Source organism: Xenopus laevis, chromosome 7S, assembly GCF_017654675.1.
Source record: "Xenopus laevis strain J_2021 chromosome 7S, Xenopus_laevis_v10.1, whole genome shotgun sequence".
Lineage (NCBI taxonomy): Eukaryota > Metazoa > Chordata > Amphibia > Anura > Pipidae > Xenopus > Xenopus laevis.
The window spans coordinates 98,510,673-98,537,204 of NC_054384.1; the positions used below are offsets into that span (position 1 = coordinate 98,510,673).

At 40.2% G+C, this 26,532-nt stretch overlaps 1 protein-coding gene across 1 annotated transcript; it reads left to right on the forward strand.

Moving 5' to 3' along the window:
• ccdc155l.S (coiled-coil domain containing 155 like S homeolog) lies at nt 1–26,532 on the forward strand. The gene is made up of 17 exons (XM_018228179.2): nt 1–91; nt 725–820; nt 1,517–1,697; nt 2,491–2,549; nt 4,600–4,663; nt 4,741–4,902; nt 5,986–6,103; nt 6,224–6,274; nt 7,423–7,500; nt 7,592–7,648; nt 10,100–10,159; nt 14,089–14,156; nt 15,555–15,630; nt 17,905–18,039; nt 20,817–20,897; nt 23,454–23,614; nt 26,334–26,532. The coding sequence occupies exons 1-17, from the start codon at nt 19–21 to the stop codon at nt 26,530–26,532; spliced, it is 1,719 nt and encodes a 572-aa protein (XP_018083668.1). The 5' UTR covers nt 1–18.

A 26,532-nucleotide genomic window follows, 5' to 3' on the forward strand; every position in this document is an offset into this window, starting at 1 on the left:
GCAAAGTAGGGCTATACAATGTATAAACACCTAGGAACCTTCTTGAATCCTGAAGAGCCATCAGAAGACGGACTGCTGTCAGACAGTGCAAGTATGTTGTAAATTTTCAGTTTAATATGTATGTGCCTCCTCATCAGTGTCGGACTGGCCCACAGGGATACCAGGAAAACTCCCAGGTGTCAGTGGGCCTTCTGCTTGTAACCATTTGGCCTATTTCATGGTCATTCCCTATTTCTTTATGGGAAATAATGCTTAATAATTGAAGAATAGAGTATAGTATGTAGAGACAAGAGACTAGGGGTCAAATTTAATAACCTCCGAACAATTTGCCAGCGACGGCTTCGCTCACATCGCAACACTTCGCCAGGCGTAGATTCACCAGGACAACGCTAATTCACTTATATCCGAAGTTGTGCTAGTGTTACTGCGGCAATTGAAGCGAAAGTTGCGCTAGCGTTGCCCCATTTGCATACGATGGGAAGTTAAAGTTGAATGGACGTATATGCTGCAGCAAATACATACAATCAACAAAAATACATCAACTAGCTCGCAGGACTTAAGAAATAAATAATTGTTTATTGAAGTTTAATGACTAACGTTTTGGCCTACCCTAAGGCCTTTCTCAAAGTATGGGTACTCAATTACATTTTATTTTAATTATGCAATGAAAGTTGAGGTAAGATAGGGGGTTTGAGAAATGATTTGCTGTGCTAATACTTCTCAGATGCTACTGAGGACTGTCTTGGTGATTTTCCAAATTCTTCATCAGAAGAGCAGTTGCTGGATACTGCATTTCAAGCATGCGATACAGAGGGAAAAGGTAAGAAACTCTTGCAGATATAGAATAGTGTCTAAAAAGTAATGGGTATGTCATAGAACCCAGCTAAAACATGGGGGCAGGTATCGTATGCCTGTTATTAGTGATGAGCGAATTATTTATTAATTTATTTGCCAGCCATGGATTTGAAATTGCACATTTCACCATGTGCAAAATTTTTTGTGAAACTGCGGCAGAAATTTGCAGAGAAAAAACGCCCATAAGAAAAAAACACATGACTTTAATGCATTTGGACAAAAAAGTTGCTATTTGAAAAAAAGGCCATTGACTTCAATGCATTTGGAGCGAGAAAAATTGTGCGCTTGTGTAAAACATTGTTGCACTTAAAAAGGCCCATTTACTTCAATGCGTTTCGTGAATTTTTGGTGGTTTCGCTCATTTTTCAGTGAAACGAAACTGGACAGATTCATTCATCACTACCTGTCATGTTTAAACCAGCAAACCAGCAGTAGGGCAGTTACAACTTATAAAAAAAGCTGATTTGCTAATTAATTAACAGGCTACTACTGAGTCCTTTAATGTACACTGTCATTTCTCTTGCAGCCCTCCTTATAGCAGATAAAAGTATTATTGAGTTGACAGAGGAATCTGCCACATTATGCATTGTTAATAAATATTCTGAAGTTTCGTTGGTTTTTCACTGCTAAATTATCATAATGTGACTAAATGTACCTGTAGGAGAAGTGACAGTGTATCAAATCATTGACTACTTGAAGAGTGTAACAGATCAAACTTGTGATGGAGACCGTCTCCAACACCTTTGTAAGATGCTGGATCCTGAAGATCAGGGAAGATCGTTAGATTTGCCAACGTTCCGTAGGCTCATGAGTGAGTGGATTGCCAGCTGCTGCAATGACAGGTATGTTAGGTCATGCAATTAGAGAATCAGTGGTGTAACTAGAGTGCGCTGGGCCCATCAGCAAAAAAATCTTCACAGGTGCCCGGCGCACTCTGATCCCTAACCTCCTGCCCAGCCTCCGCCCACGACCCGCCACTCCCCACCCAACCTCCACCCCGCCCATGTCCCGACTCTTCCCGACCCGACTTGCGCCCCCCTTCCTTGCCGGTAAGAGAGCTGCGGGGGAGGAGGGAGGTTTCTTATTAGCTACAGAGGAAGCAGATCCCACAGTTTGGGCCCCTCTGCGACTGCGGGGGTCTGTTTCCTCTATAGTTATGCGACTGTAGAGAATTATTTTTTACTGCAGTGGTCAAACAAGTATACATTTGGCCTTGAAATGTGGGAACCCCCCTAGTTGGCAGTTTTATCAGATACATTTATCCAGCAGGGGTTCAATTTGGTTAAAGGGCACTCTCAAAAAAAAATTGCTAGCGCTAGGCCACATGCACCAGGAGCCAGCTCCTGGTGTGAGTGGCCATTTTGAGGCACAAAAATGGACATAATGAGCAAGTACTGCAACTCACTCATTATGTGCATGCATGTGATATCAGCCTGTGAAACTCGCTCATTATGCGCATGTGCGATATGCAACATGGCTGCCTGCACCGCAACATTTCTAGTCAGCATTTGACAAATTTGTTATTGCTTTTTTACAATATGAAATATAATGATAAGTGCCACATTTGTTTCTATGTACGCTGTAATTAGGACCCCGAGATTTTACTGTCCCTTTTAATAATCTCTATATATACAGATATGTTACTGAAAAGGTGGAAGATATCAAATCTGAAAGTGGTTCATATTTACCATGTGGTGAGTAAAAAGGCAGATGCGATTAAAAGATTTGTGATATTATCTAAATTTTCTTTTTTAGAACATAATAAGTCAGTTGTTTCAGTACCTATGAAAAATAGGCAAAGTCAAACAACGCATGTTGTGTACAAAACAGGATATTAATGCAAACCATTAGAGGATTACATTAGAGGATATTAAAGAACAACCAATTAGGTAAAGTCTAAATAAAAAGGCCACAGTGAATGCTGATTGGTGTACTGAGTTTGCAGAGGGGGCTATTAATACTGGAGTGGTCCTGGTAAATATATCTCTGGGAGGTATATAAGCAGCCTCTTCAGTGGATATCCCTATTGTCAAACAGCTGCTATATATCTTGGCTTGTATAGCAGGGTGTAGCTTCAAGCAAGGGTGCTTGAAGCCACACACAATTATTTAATTAGAACACAATTATTTAATTCAGACTCACGGCTCAAGCACCTGTAGTCTGACACTTCTTAGGACCACCTTATCAGGCAGCATAGCTACTGATATAATTAAAATAATATGACAGACATACTTCAATAATCAAGTATCCTAAAAAGGAAATCAGAATGCACATCTCAATCATACACTGAGCCCTTGGGTATTTCTGAAGAAGGGGCTTACATTGTTTTTAATATTATAACCCCCTAATGGCCTTACTCTAACCACTCTATGTGTCTGGTTACTCCAGGTCCATACAGTTATGTCTGTAGGGTGAAACCCAGGTGTAGAGGCCTCACTGAAGCTGTTGAGTGCTACTGTAATGTGTAAAGAGCTGAAACACCTGCAATTAGAGAGATTTTCCTAATTAAAATCTCTACATAAAAATCCATATTTTTGCACATTGCAACACTTCTTAAGCTGAAATGCAGGGTCGGGGAGGTGGTATGTGGACATCCCATGCAATGCCTCCTAGCTGGCACAAACTGGGGAGTGCAGTGGGGCACAAGGCTCTATAGAGCCTGCAATAATTAAAGCCTGCTTGTGGCAGACCTTAAAGGACCAGTAATAAAAATATAATGCAGTGTTGCCCTGCACTAGTAAAACTGCTGTTTGCTTCAGAAACTATTGTTTATATAAATAAGCTGCTGTGTAGCAATGGGGGCAGCCATTCAAAGGAGAAAGGGCTCAGGTTACACAGCAGATAAGCTCTGTAGAACATAATGTTATCTGTTATCCACTATTTAACCTGTGCCATATAGACTTTTTTCAATTTCCGCCATTGCTATTCAGCAGCTTGTTTATATGAACTATAGTAGTATTCCTGAAGCAAACAGATCAGTTTTACCAGTGCAGGGCAACACTAAATGGTATTTTCATTACTTTAAAACACTTTTTAGGTGTAACTGTTCCTTTAAATACAGGTATACTGCCTGTGATAAACTGATTAGCTAGCAGTGGGTTAAATGATCATGTTGTGTTAGTTCAAGTGAAGCAGTCAGACCAGCACAGGAACTTTATAAATTTATTTGAACATGGCAGGTAATACAGCCCTGCTCCACACTTCCTTTCAGCTTAGACAGGAAAAGGGGAAAAACAGGAACAGGAAATGAATCATAAGGCAATGGCAAAACAGCAGGAATGCCCTTAACCAAAATGTCCACAAAAGCTGGTTACTACACTGCCCCTTTAAGCAGTTAAGTTAACCTTTCCTGTGTATTGCAAGGGTCAATACACAGTACCATCTTCTTCCAGCAAGCTTTTATAATTCACACAGAGACTCATATAATGTTTGACATAGATGACAGAAGACATCATCAACATATGTTGGTCAAACATTTTAAGATGGATTAAGTTTTTTTTTGGAACAGTCCACAAGGTCCCATGTGACTCCAATAGTAAAAATGAGAAATAAATAGAGCATTTAATGATGATGTATTAAGTCCATATGGGGGACTCCTCCAGGTACTGGAATAAAGTTTCTTTTAACTTTTCTAGAAGAAGCAAAGATAAAAAGGTTTGCACTGCCACTCACCCATAAAATCATTTGGTCTGGGTAACTTATGATAGATGTGTAACTAATACAAATATTTCTTTGGTGTCCTAGCAAATGTATTTGAGCATGGAGCAGAGCATGAAGGTTATGGCGGCGGTGATGTTAATAAATTCTTGTAAGTTGCATTTCTGTTTTATTTAATAAAGCACAGCATTCGGTCTGCTTACATATAACTCAGTACTTTCTCTGAAGGGGAGAACATGCATATTTCGTCAGCAAAATCAGAGACCTTAACTTTGCTAACAAGAAGCTAATGGATCAGAAAATTAAGCTTCAGAAGAGCTTAGAAACCGCAGATGAAACAAACTCTCACTTGATTGAGGAAATATCTGAAGTGAAGAGCAAACTGAAAATGTAGGTGAAGGACAAAGGGATACCTCTACAAACAGGTTATCTAACATTTACATTGTTTTGTGGATCAACTTGTAATTTTTCACGGAGCACCAGGCAACTTCGGGTCTTATAATCTTGATTTTATTAGTTACATTAAAATGAGTCAATCATCCCCAGTAATGAAACAAACCCCACACTTGACGCGTTTCGTGGCTTCACGCCACTTCCTCAGAAGCATAGGGAACAGCCCCGCCAACCACCCATAAATAGTGAAAAAAACCTGCCTATTAAAAACATTTAACCCTTAGTACTGATACATACATAGCTGTAGTGCAAATCAGAAAAACTAACATAGAAATAAAACATTATGTACAAAAAAGTACTAGGCATCCACTAAGTATAATCTTTCCCTAAATTCATCAAATTAATGCATAGGGATAGCTAAAGCCAAAACATTGTTTTGTGGGTTATTATTAATACAAACACACACTAATGTATATATATATATATATATATATATATATATATATATATATATATATATATATGCGCCAACATATAAGGGCAGAGACACGCCCGGCGACAAATCTCCTCTTCTTCGGGCGACTAATCTCCCCGAACTGCCTTCCACTGGCTAAAATCTTAATCACTGGCGGTATGGCACTCGGGGCACTTTGTTTTCCTAAATCGCGTGAAGTTTCCTTGTGAGGCAACTTCGGGGCGACTACGGAAAACGAATCGCTCCGAGTGCCATCCCGCTGGCGATTTCGTTTCTAGCCGGCAGAAGGCAGTTCGGGGAGATTAGTAGCCCGAAGAAGAGGCGATTTGTCGCTGGGCAACTAATCTCCCCTAATCTCCACGTGCGTCTCTGTCCTAACGCATCGCTTTACAGAGATTATACATCATTTACATCAGTCCCTGCCCTAGTGGAGTTTATAATCTTAGGTCTCTATCAAATTTACACACTATGGACAGTTGTATCCAGAACCAATTAACCTTTACCTTTTATCATTTACATGTTATTTTATTTTTTTTGGTACTCTTTTGGTACATACTTAATATGAATTAAATTAACTACCTTATGAAAAAAATCCTTATTTTAAGTTCCCAGCAGGCGGTGTCTCATTCAAGATCTTTAAGCAACGAGCTGGAAGACCTGAAGGCTTATACCAAGAGTCTAGAAGACAAAATTTCTGCCTTTGGTTCACAGAAGGAAGAATTGGTTAGTATTGAGTTTACAGTTTTATTACAGTTGTAATTTAGGCTTGTTACCTAAAATTTAATAGTGTAAAAAAAGATGCACGAGTTTAGGAATGATTTAAAATGCTTTGCTTTATTACAGGAAAAGGATAATTTGTCACTTAGCAATCAAAGAGAGATGCTTCAGGAAGAGGTATTTTTTCATATCTTCTTAACTTACACCCACAGATCAGTAATGCAGGACTCAGACCCTTTGTAAACTTGCAACTGGGACATCTTGTCTTACCTTTCTACATGGAATACTCATGTAGAGTACTCATCTTCCTTTCAGCTTTCAGTAAAATATGTTAAGTACAGTAAATATGATATTCCTGGAAGAATATTCCTGCCCTTTGCTTTAAGGGGTGGTTCACCTTTAAGTTAACTTTTAATATGTTAATAGGGATTCTCTACTACCATCATGAACAAAACTCATTTGTCCCCTGAATAAATTGCTAAAGCTTTCTAGAAGGGTATGTGATGTGAAGTTTAGGGATCTTCAACCTGTGGTGTAACTGTTGCTACTAAACAAAAGATCCTACAGGCCCTCTGCAGTGTGTATAGTGTCAGTGTGTGCCAAACCTAGATGCTGTGGTTGTTCCCTTAAATGAGAAGGAAAGCTACCAAAGCAGTTTATTGCCAATAGATTAGCCACAATAGTGCAAGCTATAAGACTATATTTATTCTGTAGAATGCTTTACCATACCTGAGTAAACAGCCCTCGAAGCTCTCTGTTTGTTTAGGATAGCAGCTGCCATATTAGCTTGGTGTGAAATCACTTCCTGCTCACTCATAGCTCTGGGGTCAGATTATAGCAGGGAGGGGGGAAAGGGAGGGGAAGAGAGAGAGAGAGAGAGAGAGAGAGAGAGAGAGAGAGAGAGAGAGAAGCAAACTGAGCATGCTCAAGCCCTAGCCCTGGAGGTTTGTGATGAAAACAGGAAGTCGGATACAAAAGTGCATGTGTACACAATAGAAGGAAAGAAATACTGTGTTTCTTTTGACAGCTTACTCAGAGCAGCATTACTTTGAGAGTTTACTGGTGTATTTATATAGACCTTTCTGATAAAGGTTACTTAATTTTAGCCTTTCCTTCCCCTTTAACAATTTTTCACTCTCAAAGGAACCTTGTCTATCACTTATCCCTTTCTCTTTATAACAAACATGGTTCCAGTAAGGATCATAGAACAAGAACACAAAGGATCATATATGAAAACATGCACATTAATAAATGGATTTAGTATAAGTCCAGTAGAGATAGTAAAATACACATTGTACTGCAGTAATTATTACATTTTCTTGTAGATTTATAACCTGCTTATTGAAAAAGACAAATTAAAGGGGAACATCGATAGCCTAACTGCTGAAAAGGGAAAGATGGGGGTGAGTGGATACAATTCCTTGTAGTTCTCTTCAATGGTATAAAAACACTGTGCCATTTACTTATATGAATGGTTTTTTTTTCTATCCATAGCACCAGATCTCTGAATACAAAAGACTTATCTCGCAGAAGGAGATGCTTCTGGAAGATGTGAGTTGGTTCTGTGCTACCGATATCCGCCACAAGAGACATAGTCATAGAGCAGTTATGGATCCCTCTATGTTCTCTGCCTTCAACTGTTCAAATGCAACAAGTTTCAGCAGTCAATATGTATGGGACCCTAGCAAGGTTCTGCATCTGTGCATTGGTCCAATAATGTGAGATTTGAGATAAGGTTTGATAATATTGCAGTTTAGTTTTGCATTGTGTGTCCCCAATAACTGAGGGTTACTAGCGATGGGCGAATTTATTCGCCAGACGCAAATCTGCAGCGAATTTCCACGCTTCGCCGCCGTCTAATAAATTTGCGAAATAGCCACGAAAATTCTCTGGCGTCAACGGTTTTTTTGACGCCTGCGTCAAAATTCGCGTTTTCCTAATTTTTCGCCGTTTCTCAGGACAAATTCACCCATCACTATGGGTTACATATCTGGGAAGAAAATGGTCTGACTGTTTTTATCTTGATTTATTAAATAATATCTATCTCTCATGGTTCACTTATGAAGTGATATGGAATATAGCTCCGCCCATAGGATTTTGGGCTGACAGTTGTAAATAATCAGTCCGTAAAGGGTGGTGTAGATCTAGAACTCTGAGAATTAAAGGTGTGGTTCACCGTTAAGGTAACTTTTAGTATGTTTTAGTATGTTATAGAATGGCCAATTCTAAGCAACTTTTCAATTGGTTTTCATTATTTATTTTTAATAGTTTTATAATTATTTGCCTTTTTCATCTCACTGCTTTCAAATGGGCATCGCTGTCTCCCTTCTAAAAAACAAATGCTCTGTAAGAAATGTATTGTTATTGTTACTTTTTATTACTGATCTCTCTATTCAGGCCTCTCCTATTCATATTCTAGTCTCTTATTCAAATTGATGAATGGTTGTTAGGGTACTTTGGATCCTAGTTACACGATTTCTTAAAATACAAATTGAAGAGCTTCTGAATAAAAAGCTAAATAACTTAAAAAAACTTAAATAATAAAAAATGAAAACCAATTGCAAATTGTCTCAGAATATACAGTAACTAAAAGTTATCTCAAAGTGAACAACCCCTTTAATAGAAATAATTGCAGAGGTCCTCTAGGGATTGCTTGCCATGGCCTTACTTGGGGAGATAAGCAGAGTCAACTACCATTGAAGAAATCTTTTTTGCACATCTATGCACAATTGCAGTTTTAAGGTTTGGCTCCAGTTTCATATGCATGTTATTAGTATGCATTGTTGCCTTGTACTTGTAGAAACATTTGCTTCAGAAGCTGTAAAACCATGTGTGTATTACTAATACTAAGTCAAAAGCCAAACTACTGATTGTGCCCAGGCTTTGTCCAGCAAAAACACACTTTTTTCAGAGATACAGAAAAGTGGAAGAATCGTGGTTTGGGGTTATATAAAGCATGGCCATAACCATTCTACTGAATTACAAGTACTACAATTATAAAAGGACATCACACTGTTATATTCAGGGTAACAAGTGTGAGTTCAAGGACTAGCAAAGTACAACTGTGAATGGTGCTAATAGTTATTGCTGTAGTGCCATTCTTATCTGAATCATTTATCTAATATTTTATTTTATAGGCTCCTTCAGAGCCATGGTGACCAAATCTTCCAATCTTTGTTTTGTTTAATGTATTTTATGGAGGTCAGTCCCTTCATTTTACTTATTTCCTCAGGTGAGTTTCTCCATGTCACAAGTGGTATTCCGTCTTTCTACCCATTCCCATGTCATTGGTGGTATTGGGTCATTCTATCCATTCCCATGTGATTGGGATTATTGGGTCTTTCTACCCATTCCCATGTCATTGGTGGTATTGGGTCTTTTTACCAATTCCCTTGTCATTGGTGGCCTTGGGTCTTTCTATCCATTACCATGTCATTGGTGGTATTGGGTCATTCTATCCATTCCCATGTTGTTGGTGGTATTGGGTCTGTCAATCCAGTGTTATTGGTTGTATTGGGTCTATTCATACATTTCTATTTCGTTGGTGGTTTTGGGTCTTTTTATTAATTCCTATTTCATGGGTAATATTGGGTCTTTCCACTTATTCTTACATCATTGATGGTATTGGGTCTTTTCATTCATTCCTACTTTATTGGTGCTATTGGGTCTTTTCATCCCTTACCATTTTGTTTGTGGTACAAGTATGGGACCTATTATCCAGAATGCTCAGGACCTAGGGTTTTCCAAATAATGGATGTTTCTGTAATTTTCATACTAGAAAATCATGTAAACGTGAAATAAACCCAATAGGCTGGTATTGCTTCCAATAAGGATTGATTATATCTTAGTTGGGATCAAGTACAAGCTACTGTTTTATTATTACAGAGAAAAAGGAAATCAACTGCAAATTGTCTCAGAATATCACTCTCTACAACATACTAGAAGTTAATTTAAATGTGAAAAACCCTTTGAAGATAACTGTTTCTTTATGTTTAATTAAAGAGAAATGTTCAGTCACATCGACTTCAGAGCATCTTAGAAGAACACAGACTTCAGGTACAGGTAGGTGAATATTAGAGTTGTAGCATCAAAGTAGAAGGCTAGCAATGGCACACATCAATCCAAATTTTTTATGAAAAAAAAAACTAGAATTTTTCAGGATTTATTATACCCTTGAGGAAGTCTAAAGCTGGCCATAGACGCAAAGATCCGATCGTACGAATCAACATACGATCAGACTTCCCCATCGCCCGACCTGCCATTAACCATTCCGATCAAATAAAGTAGAAAAGAACAGATCAGCCGATGTTCTGCCCCTGACAGCAATCGTACGAAAGTTATGTCCGACCAAAGCTGGTGACAGTCTCCCTCTGAAAATCGTACAATCGGCAATACATGCAGAGATATTACCTGCAGCCGACAGAAATCTTTTAACCTGTCCGATCGACCAAACGTCCGATCTCCGCCAGACGAAAAATGTTGGGACTCTCCAAACACGGTCCGAAAATCGTACGAATCAGATCTTTGCGTCTATGGCCATCTTAAATCCAAAAATCCGGCATCTCAGACTAGCCGAGGTTGTATATAAGTCAAGGGGAGAAGTTCCGAAGATATCCTGATCTGGGCTGAGTTTTGTGCAATAATCCAAAGATTTCGTGGTTTTCAGGCAAAAATCCAAGTTTTTTTCCAAACAGAAATTTTTCGGGAAAGGGTATTCAAAAATAAGGGGAAATAACCCGTCCCGTGTTTGGTCAAAGTATATTTCAGAAAATAATGAGATAAATTCAGATTTAGGTATTTCACCTCCATCATGTTGTGGGCTCATTAAACTTAAAGGAAAACTATACCCCCCAAACAATGTAGGTCTCTATAAAAAGATATTGCATAAAACAACTCATATGTAAAACCCTGCTTCATGTAAATAAACCATTTTCATAATAATATACTTTTCTAGTAGTATGTGCCATTGGGTAATCATAAATAGAAAATTGCCATTTTAAAAAATAAGGGCCGCCCCCTGGGATCGTAGGATTCACTGTGCACACAAACATACCAACAAACCATATATGTTAGGTCACATGAGCCAATTAACAGACAGAGTTGTGTCTTTTGTTTCCACACTTCTTCCTGTTACAGTTAGAGCTGCAGTATTTCTGGTCAGGTGATCTCTGAGGCAGCACAGAGACCATCACCAAATGGTGGCTCAAGGCAAGAGATGTAAAAGGGCAATATTTACTTAAATATATATTCCAGTTTGGTAAGATTCTTTAATATGTCACTTAATATGATATAAACTATCTATTGCTTAAGTGTTCATTTTGGGGGTATAGTTTTCCTTTAACTAAAAAACCCTACCCTACGTAGACCCCCACCCTCCTTTTTTCTTTGTGTCTTCTTCCGGCGCTTCGGCAATTTCTGTCTATTTTGGCGCATGCGCAGTTGTTGCGAATCAAGATGTTGCTCCAACTGGGCATGCTCCACTTCGCTGGTCTCAGTCTCAGATTACAGAAGACCCGGAAGATGGCTGCCGTGAACTGCGATCCCTGAATCTGCACCCAGGGGTAAGTTAGGGACATTTCCCTGGGTTAGCAGCTAGGCTGGAGGAGGGAGGGGGGTCTACGTAGGGTAGGGGGTAGGGTTTTTTTTAGTTACGGGTTGAATACTCTTTTAAGGCAACCATAGACCTTTCACAGTGAGCATCCGTGCCCTAAGTAGCTCCCCATCTTCATTCTCCTGATTCAAAGCACATGCTCTTGGCTAATGACACTTGTCTGAGCTTAGGGAGTGACTCACTGTGTGTAATATATATGGTACAGTGCAAGGCTAATTAGTGATTAATATGGATTCACATTACTTGGCAGTTCAAAAACCAGCAGATTCTGCACCAGAATTCAATATTCATTTTTAGATTATAGCTCTCTCTGTAAACAATTGAGTCAACTGACCTATGAGACAAATGCCAACGATTGCGTCTGTAATCAGAAGAGACAACTCAAAGAATGGAGATGCTCAAAATACTAAGCAGCTGTGACCACTGCCCCATTGCGTGGACATGTCCTTCAATTAAACTGATGAGGCATAAGAGAAGAACAAATTAATAAGAACTTCATTAGCTAAAATTTTTAATTAAACTGGAAACAGTGGTTTGTAAGAAATATATTGCAATAATAATGGAAATGATGCACAAGGCTTCTGTACAATCCTATAGGTGCAAAAGTCCCACAGCGGTTCCCCGTGTTTTCATATTTCTGATTGGACCATTTACAGGTGCCTGTATGTGCTCACTGCCCTTTGATAATAGATTTTTCATCAGAAAGTGAGGATACCTTTGCCTTTGATAGATGATTTTCAATGTATACATTCTGTAAGGAGGATGCATGTACATTATGTAATCCAGGTCTTTATAAAGATCAGAATATTAATGCACATGCAATTCATTAAGAGCTAGCTGCTCTTAATGTCTCCACTAGTGGGAGCTCTTAACTTGCCTTTCCTACTGATGACTTCTAAGTCTTGCCAGGATCACGATTCACATGAGACATAGATGTCACCAAAAAGCGGCCCAATTCACATCAGTGTAAATTTAACATTGGAATGCACATTTATCAAAGGTCGAATTTCGCATTCATGTGAGTTTTTAAATACTCCCAAGAACTCGAAATTCAACCAATCGAAATCTATTAATAAAATCGAATTTCTACAACTTGGGTGAATTGAATCGACCCGAAAACTCGAATCGAATTCGATTCGAGTTTTTTTTCTCTTGAATGTCAGGAAGGCTGCAAACAACTCCAAATTGATCCTTGGACGTCTCCCATTGACTTAAACAGAAATTCGGCAGAGTATGATAAATGTCAAAAATCGAATTTGAATTTTTTTAAAAAAACTCGAATTGAACTTGAATAACTCCCTAGTCGAATTCGACAGTTTTGACCATAAAAAAATTTGAAAATTAGAATTTCAAATTTTTAATTTGACCCTTGATAAATCTGCCACATAATCTTCCAAGGATGAGCCCAGAGCCCCTGCCCTTCTTCTCCCCATGCTCACTGATGGTCCATGGCCCCCAGCTTCCGGGCAAGCCTGCTAGCCTGGGCATAGCCCCACCCTCCTGCTGGATTCCGCTGCTCCAAGCTCCGACGTACGTACGGCAACTCTTGCTAGTGACCTCTGTCCTCTTGAGTAGCAGCAACCTATACAACTTAGTGGGTTGGGAGCAGGCCTGGACTGGCAATCTGTGGGTTCTGGCAAATGCCAGAGGGGCTGCTGTAAGATGCCATAGAAATTGACTATTGAGTAGGCTGGTGGGGACTGTTTGGACCTCTCTGTACTAGGAATGCCAGGGCCTATTTTGAATCCCAGTGCAGTCCTGGTTGTGAGGGTGGGAAAAACTCAAAGCCAAAAAAGTTATCTGACCCCTTCCCTCCAGTCCCCAAGGGCCGCTCCTGCCATGAGGCAAGATGAGAACCTTGCCTCAGGTGGCAGTGAGCAGCCAGTTACAAGGGGAGGCAAAAAGCCACCTCCTGTAACTTTAAGAGCTGAATTTCCGTTTTTTGAACTGGAAATTCATCTCTGCTAGTGCAGAATGCGATGTATCACTCATTGTGCTAGAGTTACAGCCCCTTTGACCCGCTCCGATGCTAAACTTTTAAGTGCGGAGAGGGGGTGACATCAAGGTGGCTGCCTCAGGCAGCAGCCCATGGATCTCCCCTGCAGTCCCCACTTTATATCCCCCACTAGCCACCCCATATCTCACACCTAACAGGGGGAGGGGGCTCTGCTGCCCCCACCCCCTGGGTGTCCCAGCATCAGCTCCAAAAACAATAGGTCTCATGTGCTTTTATTTGAATAATTACAGCCTTCTTGCGAGTTGCTAAACTCACTTTTATTCTGTATCCGGCTGTTACCTACTATAACATAGCTTTGTACAGGTAGGGGGTGGTTACATTCAAGGGCAGTAATTAATTATGTGTTTTGCTTATGCTGTCTAGGTGCTTAAAAGAGAAAAGCGACTATTGCATGAACAGCTGTTACAGCCAAACAAAGACAACATGTTCTTGTAAGTAGCCCTCATAGAGACATCAGTAGTAGCTTATTTATGCAAACTATAACTATTAGAACTTAAAGGAAAACTATACCCCCAAACAATGTAGGTCTCTATAAAAATATATTGCATAAAACAGCTCATATGTAAAACCCTGCTTCATGTAAATAGTGTTGCCACCTGGCCGGTATTTTACTGGCCTGTTCGGTAAAAATGATGGTTGATCCCAATGTTATTAATAGGGAAAAAAAGATAAATATATAGGAAGGCCGGTATTTTTTTCCGGAAAAGGTGGCAACCCTACATGTAAATAATAAATGTAGATATTATTCACCTTCCTTGAAAAAAGTTCCTGTGTGGGACTAAAACGTCAGATTAATAATCCTTTCTTTTTTATCTACATTTGTTCTGTTGTGTAAATCCTGTGAGTACCATCACTATGGACAGTCTATTTACATTTTTTTGCATGAGCGCCCAGGTCTCTAGTGAATTGAAGGCATGCAGCCCATACACACACACCCCGCAATGGGGCCCTGTACTTACTGCCTGTCCTCTAAGGAAGGGGAGTAACTACAGAGGAAGCAGATAGGCTGGGGGGGGGGGGAGGGAGGGGGGTCTACCCAGGGTAGGGTTTTTTATTACGGTTTGAATTCTCCTTTAACAGGCAGTCTTTTGCACTTTAACATTTATTTACGGGGTGTAGGTTAATGATATAGCGTATGTAGCTTGTGTAGAAGCCAAGTTGCTTAGCTATTGATTTTTATTGAGTTACAGTGCACAGCAGGGGGAGGCAAGCCGACTGGGTGCTTTAGGCAACATAGGCCCGGCCACCTTGCTCCCCACCATGCACATGCGTGAACATGTGCGCAGTGACATCATGCACAGGGGGAAGTGCAGAATAGAGGTGAGAGCAGTGGAACAAGGAGCACACAAACTCAGACTAGGGGTAGGCAGAGGACCCTTAAACAGGTACATGTCCAGTGCCCCCTCATTCTTGCTCCCTAGGCAGGGGCCTCTTCTGCTTTCTGTGCTCAAGATGGTTTTAGGCTTGGCTTACACTGGTCAAATTATTCTAAACTTTAACCATTAATACTTAAACCTCAAGCTGTATGGTTCTGTGTTAAGCATTTTACACATCTAGATTTCAATTTGATCAGATCCTGAGATCCGTCTTCTCATTCCCTTATCATCTGATTTAAAGCAAACACCCACGCCACTATGCTGCAGGGCTAATTAGTCTGGCACATATTGTTTTGCAGGGATAATAACGAATCTATTACTGATTATGGAAAGAGATTGGTTTTACATTGTATTCTATTGTTTTTCATACTTTAGCTACTCTGTCTTGGGGATTACTCTTGCAGAGGGACGGTTTAATGCCTGATATGCTTATAGTCTGTTGTGTCTTCTTAGGCATCAAAGTGTTTCAGTGAAACAACTGCCTCTGCCAGTGCAGTCAGTACATAGGGAGCTGGAGGAGATACAAGAGGTAACATACTGTATAATAAAACCACTTTTCATTTTATAAAACTGCCAGTGTGGCTTAGAACCAGGCCCCGATTTGTGGAGAGGCCACCAAGGCCCGGGCCTAGGGCGGCAGGATTTGAGGGGGCGGCATGCTGCCCAAGCACACCCACATTGGTTCAGAAACACTGGGGATGCGCAGGAGATATGACAGTTTTTTAAATTTCACGTGCGCCAATCCCCATTGCTCCGGTTCCGATGAAAATTTGAGTGAATAAAAGGGACGGGGAAGGAGAACAACAGCGGGCCTAGGGCGCCCGCTATGTACATCCGGCCCTGTTTAGAACTTTCAGAGCCAATGGGCAACATCTTGCTTCCAGGGCAACAAGATCGATGTTATGGAGTGACCAGCCCAATCCCCAAGTGCCAGATGTTGGTGGACTCCATGCACCACAGATGTGCAGCAGTTACACTGATTATACAACTAAATATTAGTTCAGTCATTCAAAGGAAAGCAAAATCTTGAAACATTTATCATGTTGATACAGCGAATGTTTAAGTTTGTAAAAAAGAATGCAGACACTGCTATTTTTATGGAACAGCCTAATATTCCCTTTTCTTCGTTTTCTGTAAAGGAATGACACAAATTTAATAATTTTTTCTTCATGTTTCGATTTGGAATAGAATGTGCAGTGTTCCCAATGCATTTGTGTGTATGGAAATAAAATCTATTATAAGGATTATGAGCGTTATTCACTTTTTTAAAGGGGAACTAAAACCCAACTAAGGAAGTAGCTAGAAATGTTGTACATTATGTTTTGGGCTTCTGTACCAGCCCAAGGCAACCACAGCCCTTTAGCAATAAAGATCTGTGTCTCACCATCTTCTTTTCTGCTGATTCACTGCACATGCTCTGTGCTGCTGTCACTTACTGAGCTTAGGGACCCACTCACAATATACAGTACACATAGAATAGAAATGTCACAATATAAGGCTGATTAGTAATTAATACAGATAATTACTACATGGCAGCACAGAAACCAGTGCAATTAGCATCAGAATTTAATAATCAGCCCTGTAGCATCAGCTTATATTACAGACCAACCTCATTTTCTTCTGGATAATTAGTGACAACCCCTAAGCTTAGCTTCTCAACAGCTGCTCAGAACCCACTGAGCATGTGAGTGTCACAGACACTTTCCAAGATGGTGACCCCCTGTGACAAGTTTGAAGTCCTGGATCATTGCTGCTATTGACAAGCTGAAACTTTAGCCTCGTGCAATAAGTTCAGTATATAAAATATGACATTTTTAGACATTGTTAGGGTTTATTTCTCCTTTAAATGCACTGCTATTATTCTGAACACAACTGTATACATACCGTATATACTCGAGTATAAGCCGAGTTTTTAAGCATCCAAAATGTGCTGAAAAAGTCTACCTCTGCTTATACTCGAGTCAGTGGGCAGTGGTTGAGATTGCAGTCACTTTTAATCATTCCTATACCAACAGTTCGCTTGGGGAGGGACTGCAATATCACACAGCGCCCTCTGTTGGTTATATGAAAGAATAACAGTGACTGCAATATCACACAGCGCCATCTGTTGGTTATATGAAAGATTAACAGTGACTGCAATATCACACAGCACCCTCTGTTGGTTATATGAAAGAATAATAGTGACTGTAATATCACACCACGCCCTCTGTTGGATATATGAAGGATTAACAGTGATGGCAATATCACACAGCATCCTCTGCACATGGTAGTGGGACAGTGGGACAATGCACACAGTAATCCTTTTGGCAATTCTCTGTCACTATCAACTTTGCAAAGAAGTCCGGTTGATCACTGGGGGGGTCGCTTTGGCGGAATGTGCGCTGCTGGGAGACAGGACTGTAGTTGTGTCTAGGCTTATACTCGAGCCAATAAGTTTTCCCAGTTTTCGTAGGTAAAATTAGGTACCTCTGCTTATACTCGGGTCGGCTTATACTCGAGTATATACGGTATGTAGTTCCACCACTTGGAGTACCTAAATCTTTCCAATCCCTCCTGGGCCATTACAGTGGAGTGGAGCCAAACCCTTCTTTATCCAAGAGCAATGTCTGCATATAACACTGGAGACTCTATCCCAGCAGTAACATTTGTGCTCACTAGAATCCCTATTGCTGTAATGCCTTTGCTCTTCATTAATAGCTTTATTGCAAATCTGATTTGATCTGTGGTAGGCAAAAGTAAGTTCAAGTCCCATATATAAAAATATATATATACTGGACATGATCTAATTCTGATTGTTTCACAGCAGAAGAAATGTTTTAAGACTGAGCTCCTAAGCCCTATATGTGGAATATCTCAGGCCACAGGCTCCCATATGCTCTGCCCCATTCAGGACGCTGACATGACATCTGATGATGCCTGGGCTATAACTGAGTTACTGGTGAGTGACTTATTAAAAATTATCATAAAGCTCTGTATATTGAAATTATATTCACAAACTTAAAATCTATTCCCATTTCTTACCAAAATTATACAGGCATTTTTGTATTTGGTACTGTAACTGCCGGCCTCACATTCTGTTAAGTTTATAAACGTAAATATTAATTTACAAGCAGAACTGTAGTGGGCAAGTCACTGTGTTTTCCCCCCACAATTTCGGTGTAAAAAGTGTTGTGCTATAGTTTCCAATTTAAAAAATGTTACTGCTTTTAAAGTTTACTCTAATTACTTTCTTATATCTTGCATTCACGTGCACCTTCAACTGCAGTCAATATTAAAGGAAAAGTTCAGTGTAAAAAATAAAAACGGGTTAAATAGGCTGTGCAAAATAAAAAATGTATCTAATATAGTTAGTTAGCCAAAAATGTAATGTATAAAGGCTGGAGTGACTGGATGTCTACTTGTCTATGTCTACTTGATCAGAGTATTTTTCAGAAAATGATTAGATAAATTCGGACTTTGATACATTGGCCTCTAAAAGTTAAGTAATGTGAGCAGGTTGATGTCCTGTCAATTGCTTCTTACTGGCCGGAAACAGCTGAAGCAAATCTGTCCTTATTGGTGGTAGCCACCAGAGAGCTGGGGAAAGACATTACGGGACTAATGTGGTGGCTGCCAAATTTGCAGTGATACTCTGCTTTTATCAGCAAAAGGGCAGTATGGGGGAATGTAGGTGGTGCCATTCAGAATGGGGACACTAAAGGTATGTAATAAGGGATTTCCTTCTCCTTCCCATTGTTTTAAAGGAACAGTTCAGTGTAAAAATACAAACTGTGACTGTGCAAAATAAAAAATGTTTCTAATATAGTTAGCCAAAAATGTAATGTATAAAGGCTGGAGTGATCTGATGTCTAACACAACAATACAGAACAGAACACTACTTCCTGCTTGTCAGCTCTCTAACTCTGAGTTAGTCAGTGACTATAAGGGGGGCCACATGGGACATAACTGTTCAGTGAGTTTGCAATTGATCCTCAGGATTCAGTTCAGATTCAGAAGCAACAGTTATGGCCCATGTGGCCTCCCCTCAAGTCACTGATTGGTTACTGCCTGGTAACCAATCAATGGAAACCAAGAGAGCTGCAAAGCAAGAAGTAGTGTTCTGACTATTATGTTAGACATCCAGTCATTCCAGTCTTTATAGATTTCATTTTTGGCTAACTAACTATATTGGAAACATTTTTTATTTTGCACAGCCTATTTACCTAGTGTTTATTTTTATGCTGAACAATTCCTTTAATGCTTCCTCTTAAAAGAATGGAGCAATTTCTCCCTATGGAAGACACAGGTGGTGACAGGGGGACACTGCTTAGTAGTGATGTGCAGGTCAGGAATTCCAGAGCCATGCTAGCCCTCAATCCAATTGCAACCTAAGTTCCACCTCAATTGACATATCCCTTGGAATTATTTACCTTAACTTGACCCTCCCTCTCTGGTGATGTCAGAAATAGCCGTATGTATCACCAGAGAGGCAGGATAACCTTGTGTTTTGAAATATGTGCGTTGACATCACCAGCGGGAAGGAACATATAAAAAATTTTTGGCTTGACCGCTGTCCATTGATCCCACATGTTGTTGGCCCAAATGTATGAGTTCCATAGGCCTAGCCTAATCCCTGCTTGGCTACTGCTTAGTCCAGTAAGTACCGAGAAATGGATTCTTTAGGGCAAATGTTTTTTTATAGTAAAGGAAAACGTTTTTTTCCTACATTACTGGAAAACATCGGCATTGAGTTCTGCAAAAACTAAACAATATTTATTCTAGGGATGCTCCGAATCCACTATTTGGGATTCGGCCGAATCCCTGAGTCCTTTGTGAAAGATTCAGCCGAATCCTAATTTGTATATGCAAATTAGGGGCGGGAAAGGAAAAAGTGTGAACATTTTTTTCCCTTCCTTGTTTTGTGATGAAGAGTCACTTGATTTCCCTCCCAGACAGGTCCGGACTGAGAATTAAAATAGGCCCTGGCATTTTTGGTACACGGAGGCCCAATCAGTCCACATAAAGGCCCAAACATCTCCCACCAGCCCACTAAATACTGACTTTCTATGGGACCTTATAGCAGCCCCTCTGGCATTTGCCAGAACCCACAGGTTGCCACTCTGGGCCTGCTCCCAGACCCTAATTTACATATGCAAAATAGGATTCAGATTCAGTTTGGCCAAACACAAGGATTCGGCCGAATCGAATCCTGCTGAAAAAGGCCAAATTCTTTTCGGATCCTGGATTTGGTGCATCCCTAATTTATTCTGACAACAACAATCCTTTAAATAACCCGTCACACGAACGGTGATGCCTTGCTGTTCTATACTATGTATAAATAGTCTGTACCTCCGTTTTCTATCCAAAAATTTAAGAATGTATTTTTTTTTCTACTCCTTCCTACCATTTCAGATCTTATGCATAGCGTAGGCTTAGTTCGTCTCAGATTGTGTGTGTAATAGATGTCACATCAAGCCGTATAAAATCTCAGGCACTTTCAGAAGCATAAATAGCAACGTCCCACCTCCTCTGCCAGTTTAATAGCGCAGTCCATATGACATGTAATACGTATGTCTTAGAATAGATCTATGGTGGTATTAGGAAAGTATTAAAGTGATACTGACTCGTGCCTGTTTGTGATCCACTTCAATGATATACTGTATCACTACCACTTATACGTATACGTACGTATATACGTATACGTATAGTAAATACCTATTTTATGTTCCATTGCAGCTTGTACAGCTTAAACAGGGCACAGAGGCTCTTATTACGTCCGTTCATGAAATGGCTTCATCTGATCATTCAGTCTCATATGTAAGTATTATTTGGCACAGCAGTCAGAAATATCCCTTAACCTCCCCAGATCAGCATTACAGTCTGTCACACCTACTCACCACCTGCCATACATGACTAGACAGTTGGATAGTATGGTCAGTCCACATTATATCCGGCCATGTATTCTATCCCTTGTCTTTAACCAAATGCTCCTGTGTAATTGATTAAACACAATACACAATACAGATGCATGAAAGGGCATGTAAAGTCTAAAATAGAATAAGGCTAGAAATGCTGTATTTTGTATACTAAATATAAACATGAACTTAATGCACCACAAGCCTAATCAAACAAATAATTTATGCTTTCAAAGTTGGCCACAGGGGGTCACCATCTTGTAACTTTGTTAAACATCTTTGCAAGACTAAGACTGTGCACATGCTCAGTCTGGTCTGGGCTGCTTAGGGATCGTCATAAATTATCAAACAGCACAAGTCAAATAATATCTGCCAGAAGCTGATACAGCAAGACTGATTAATTATCAGAATATACAGACTGCAATGTGGATTTTATAGTTTTTGTATTGTTTAATACAAACTTTCTCCAACTCTGCAGAACCAAATAGAATCCCAGTTTATCTGTTTAAATCTGGCTCCATGATCTTTGTCCTGCAGCTGGAGTTGGAAACAGTAAAGGGGATGTAAAGGCAAAAATAAAATCCAATACAAATCTCTACACAGTGGCCGACTGCTCTACAGGGAAAAAAAAAGCTGCTTGAGTTCTGCACAGATAAGAAGTAAGGCGGGGGCTCCCCCTGCTGTTCATATGTATGATTGTTTCCCTGCAGAGCATTTGGGGAACGTCTTGACAATTCCTATCCACAGTAGTAAATGAAGAGAGAATTTCACTGCATACGGTCAGGTTTCTTATAAAAATGGTACACATATTTTAATTAAAGTATATTGGAGATTGGTTTCTTTTTCATGAAAGTAAAAATAGGGTTTTATTTTTTTGCCTTTACATGCTTTTTAATCATTGAGACATTGGGGTAAAAAAAGCTACATCTGGGTATAAACAGCCGGAGGCTGCTGGGCTGTAACCATGTTTTAAACCCAGGGGCGTAACTACAGAGGAAGCAGTAACAAATTGAGAAATTCAAGGAAAAAATATTTTAGATTAAATTTCTCTCGATCTTCACACAGTCTCTTAGCTGTATTCAAAAAGTCTCCAAAATTTGTATATAGATCAGAGCCTATGACAATAGAGAAAAAACAAAAAACAGAAAATAGTGCAGTATATTTATATATTGCGACAGCATCCGATATCAAAGTTCCCTCTTTAAGGTGTACTTCCCCATTTAAACCTTCCACTCTTAATAGTGACATGCACTGTGTTCCTAGTGTGATGTCACTTCCTGCCTGATGCATTTCCGCCGCTGGGTGAAACGGGTCAGGCAGGAAGTGACATCCCACTAGGAACACAGGGAGAACAACGAGGGAACTACATCTGCCAGCAGGGTCCCTCCATAGAAGCTGAGACAGCCTGTGAAATAGAGATGTCTACTAGTGATGGGCGAATTTATTTGCCAGGCGTGAATTCGTGGCAAATCCCCGCGTTTCGCCGCTGGCGAATAAATTTGCAAAACCGGCGTAAAATTCTAATGTGCGGCGGCGTAAAAAAAACAGATGCCGGCGTCAAAAACTGATGCCGGTGTCAAAACGGAGAAATTCACTAATTATTTGGCGAAGCCAAACGCCAAAGATTCGCCCATCACTGATGTCTACGTGTGATTGACTTCAAACAAATGTGAGTGCAAACTTGTTTTTAAAGCATTTTAATTTAATAAATGGTATTATAATATTCTGGATTTGTATCTTTCTCTATTGGAACCCAAGAAGCTTACTTGGAAGGAAAGGGAGATCTGCTAACATAGCTTGTGAGTAGGCATTTTGGCCAAATGGTGGTGGTTACAGATTGAATGTTAAGGAATCAACCGTGCATGTCACCATTAAGAGTGGAAGATTTAAAGGGCAAGTGCACCTTAAAAAGTGAACTTTGACACCAGGTGCTGTCGCAATATCTAAACATACCGCACTATTTTCTGGTTTTTGTTTTTTCACTATTGCTGATCTATATACAAATTTACAGAGGAAGCAGACCCTGCAGCTACAGTAGTGCCCAAGAGGTATAGGGGCCCTATGAGGCCCCAATTCATATACAAATTCAATAAAAATTGGTAAAACCGGTCAACCTCTAGACAATTTGGTGGTCTGTAAAATAATTTGCTATGGGGCCCATTAATATCTAGTTACGCCACTGTTTAAACCACACGATTATGTTAACCACTGTAGCCTTTTTGAGTGACAGAAAATGCAGAATCTTCAGTGCTGACATAAAAGTACTATCCCACCAATGCCACAGATTCTACATTTCTGGGTTCCACTTTGCCCTATACAACACTGTGTGATCTGCAGCACTATCAAAGCAGCTTGTCCTTGAATGCAACAAGAATATATTCCCTGTACTTTTATAGTTGTTTTTAATTGTTGTTTTTTTTCTTGTCTGCAATTGCACATTCTTACCCTAAAAATCTAGCTGTATGAGAAGAGCAGCCATTTCTTGCAGGAACTCAACTACCTGCTTGAGCTGAAGAACATTTGGGAAAGGCAGTCGGGCAGTTTAAGCGGAGCCCTGCAGCTGTACACAGGGAAGGAGACGAGGAAACCGGACACACATGAGTTCCCTGCTACCAAATGGTATATCCTTCTATGTGTTACCTGTATTTGAAGGTCTGCTGCCAAAAGGGCAACCCCTCTTGATGGTTTTGTTGTGCATTAAATTGCACGTCCCCTTTTGACCCCCAATTGTGACATGAGCTCATTCAGTTGGGATTATGTAGAAAAAATGCATACACTATCTGAACGTCTAGGGTATAGGATCCATTATATGGAAACCTGTTATTATTAACATGTATTTATATAGCGCCAACATATTTCGTAGCGCTGTAAAGTAAATGTGTTTATAAAACTAAATCACATGAATTACATACATAGAACATATGGAGTTATATACATCACAACCAATACTGGAACAAAAGGTAAGGAAGTCCCTGTGCAAAAAGAGCTTACAATCTAAAGGGAAGGGAATAAGACACAAGGGGTCAAATTCACTAAGATGCGAAGTTGCACCAGGCGCAACTTCGCCGCACTTCGCCAGGCGTAGTTTCGCCAGCGCTTCTCAAATTCACTAAAATCCAAAGTTGCGCACAGGGGTAGCGTAAGGTTGCGAAGTTGCGCTAGCGTTGATTCGCTATATAAAGCAAAGTTGCGCTAGCGAAGGCTAATTTGCATACGGCGCGAAATTCAAATTTCAATGGAGGAACACGTATCTGCACTACAAATGCCTAGAAAACCTTCAAATCTGCAAATAAAAATTTTATTTTGCCCTACACATGTGCCCACTGTCTAGGTAAGTTGCCATGAGTCAGGAAATGTAGGAGGGAGGAAGGGGAGCCCCAAAATTTTTTCGATCTTTTTCAGCCTATCAGCCATCATGTAGAAAACACGCCAGCGTTTTTTGGAACTTAGAAAAAATTTTGACTTTTTTTTAAACAATCCCTATCTACTCTATTGCGCTTCGCCAGGTCTGAGATGGCGAAGGAAGTCTAGCGTAAAAGGTAGCGTTCACTACACTGCGCAAGTTAGTGAATTTGCGTAGTTTCGTCGCTAGCGAAGATTCGCCTGGCGTAAGGTTGCGAAGTAACACTAGCGAAACTACGCCAGCGTTCGTTAGTGAATTTGCGCAGTAGCGAAAATGCCAAACGATAGCGAATTAACGATAGCGTTCGGCGCTTCGCGCCTTAGTGAATTTGCCCCAAGGTGTGGGAGTAGGCAAGATCAGAATTAAGTGGGTGTGAAATGTAGTACTGTATGTGGTGCTGCATTTGGTAGTTAAGCAGAGTGAGGGTAGGCTTCTCTAAAGAAGAGATCTTTTGAAGGCAGAAAGGTTGAGAGAAAGTGGGACAGACCGTGGGAGAGAATTCCAGAGGAGGGGTGCAGCCCTTGCAAAGTCTTGAATGTGAGCATATGAGGAGGTAATGAGAGAAGAATTGAGGAGCAGGTCAGTAGAGAAGTGTAGTAAGTGGTTGGGTGAGTATATAGAGATGAGTTCAGAGATGTAGGGTGGGGCAGAGTTATGAAGTCATTAATTTGAATTTTATTCTGAAAGGTAGCGGAAGCCGGTGTAGGGATTGGCAGAGTGGCATGGCAGAGCGGTTGCTGAGGTGTATGAGCCTCGCGGAACTGTTCATTATGGACTGGAGAGGTGACAGTCTCTGGAGGGGAAGGCCAATTAAAAGAGAGTTATAGTAGTCTAGACATGATATTACGAGAGAGTAAATAGGAATTTTGGCAGCATCTTGGGTGATAAATGATCATATTTTGGATATGTTCCTTAGGTGGAAGTGACATGATTTAATAAGGGACTGGATATGAGGAGTGAAGGACAGGGCAGAATCTAGGATAACCCCAAGGCACCAGGCCTGGGGAGAAGGGGTGATAGTGGAATTGTTAGCTATGCTGGATACTTCTGGCATGTTACTGGTGTTAGTTGGAGGAAAGAGAACCATTTCTGTTTTCGAGACGTTTAATTTAAGGTAGTGTTGTGACAAGTAGAGATAGCGGACAGGCAGGAGGATACCCAAGTTAGGAGTTCTGGGTTGAGATCAGCAGGAGAGGAGAGATAGATCTGAGTATCGTCAGCATAGAATGTTTAGAATTACAGTAAGACCATCTCCCATAGATCTGATTTAAATCAAATAATGCAAAATATTTCCTTTTTCTTAGTAATAACAAAACAATACCTTGATCCCAGCCAAGAGCATTCTGGATAATAGGTCCCATACCTGTATAAATATAATTTTTTTTACACTGATGTACCTGCTTCCACTGATTGAAAAGAAACCATAATAGTTTGTCTCTGTTTGCAGGATTGAGTTCTCCAGCCCTCTTTAAGCTCACAGTTATCATGAAGTGAGGGATTCTAGGACCTGAAGTCCCTCTGATATATATGAATATATCTCCCATTATAGAAAGCAAGAGGGACTTCAAGTCGCAGAATCTATCGTTTCACAATGGAACAAGGTGAGGTAGGGGTTGCCTTACACTGCTAGGCTAAGGGATGTTGGGAAATGGTTTGTATCATTGATTCCTTTCAATCATTGCTTAGTCTGTTGTTTGTGTTTGCATGTATAGCAGATTTGATTCTCTTATTGTATAATTGGAAAACTTTAAAGGGAAACCCAACCCAAAAACTTTTTTTGAATAATGAAAAAAACTTAATTTTAAATATCCATTCATGTAAAATGTTCAGTGGTTTTAGAGTTATATTTTCTTTCACTGTGTAAAAAATTTGTTTTTGGGTGGAGTTCCTTTAAGTATTGTGATAGTCACTAATTGCTTCTCCTCTCCTCTTTAGGATATGCACAGATATGTTAGACACACCGACAGTGCCCTACATGCAGCTGCAGAACAAGAGCTCAATCTGGCTAACTGTCTTGCTTCTTGGCACACTGATGTTTTGTCCGGCGTGGGCAGGGGAGCACATCTGGACTGTATTAAAAGGAGAGTTGTGGCCTCATCTGGACTTGCATTACCCTTCTCCACCTCCAGTTTAA

What these genes read in the sequence shown, in the direction of transcription:
- ccdc155l.S (XM_018228179.2), top strand. Translation starts at nt 19, where the DNA reads ATGTATAAACACCTAGGAACCTTCTTGAATCCTGAAGAGCCATCAGAA. An exon ending in GTGAAGAGCAAACTGAAAAT is followed by an intron (nt 4,903 to 5,985) that starts GTAGGTGAAGGA and finishes CCTTATTTTAAG; the next exon opens with TTCCCAGCAGGCGGTGTCTC. An exon ending in AACACAGACTTCAGGTACAG is followed by an intron (nt 10,160 to 14,088) that starts GTAGGTGAATAT and finishes TATGCTGTCTAG; the next exon opens with GTGCTTAAAAGAGAAAAGCG.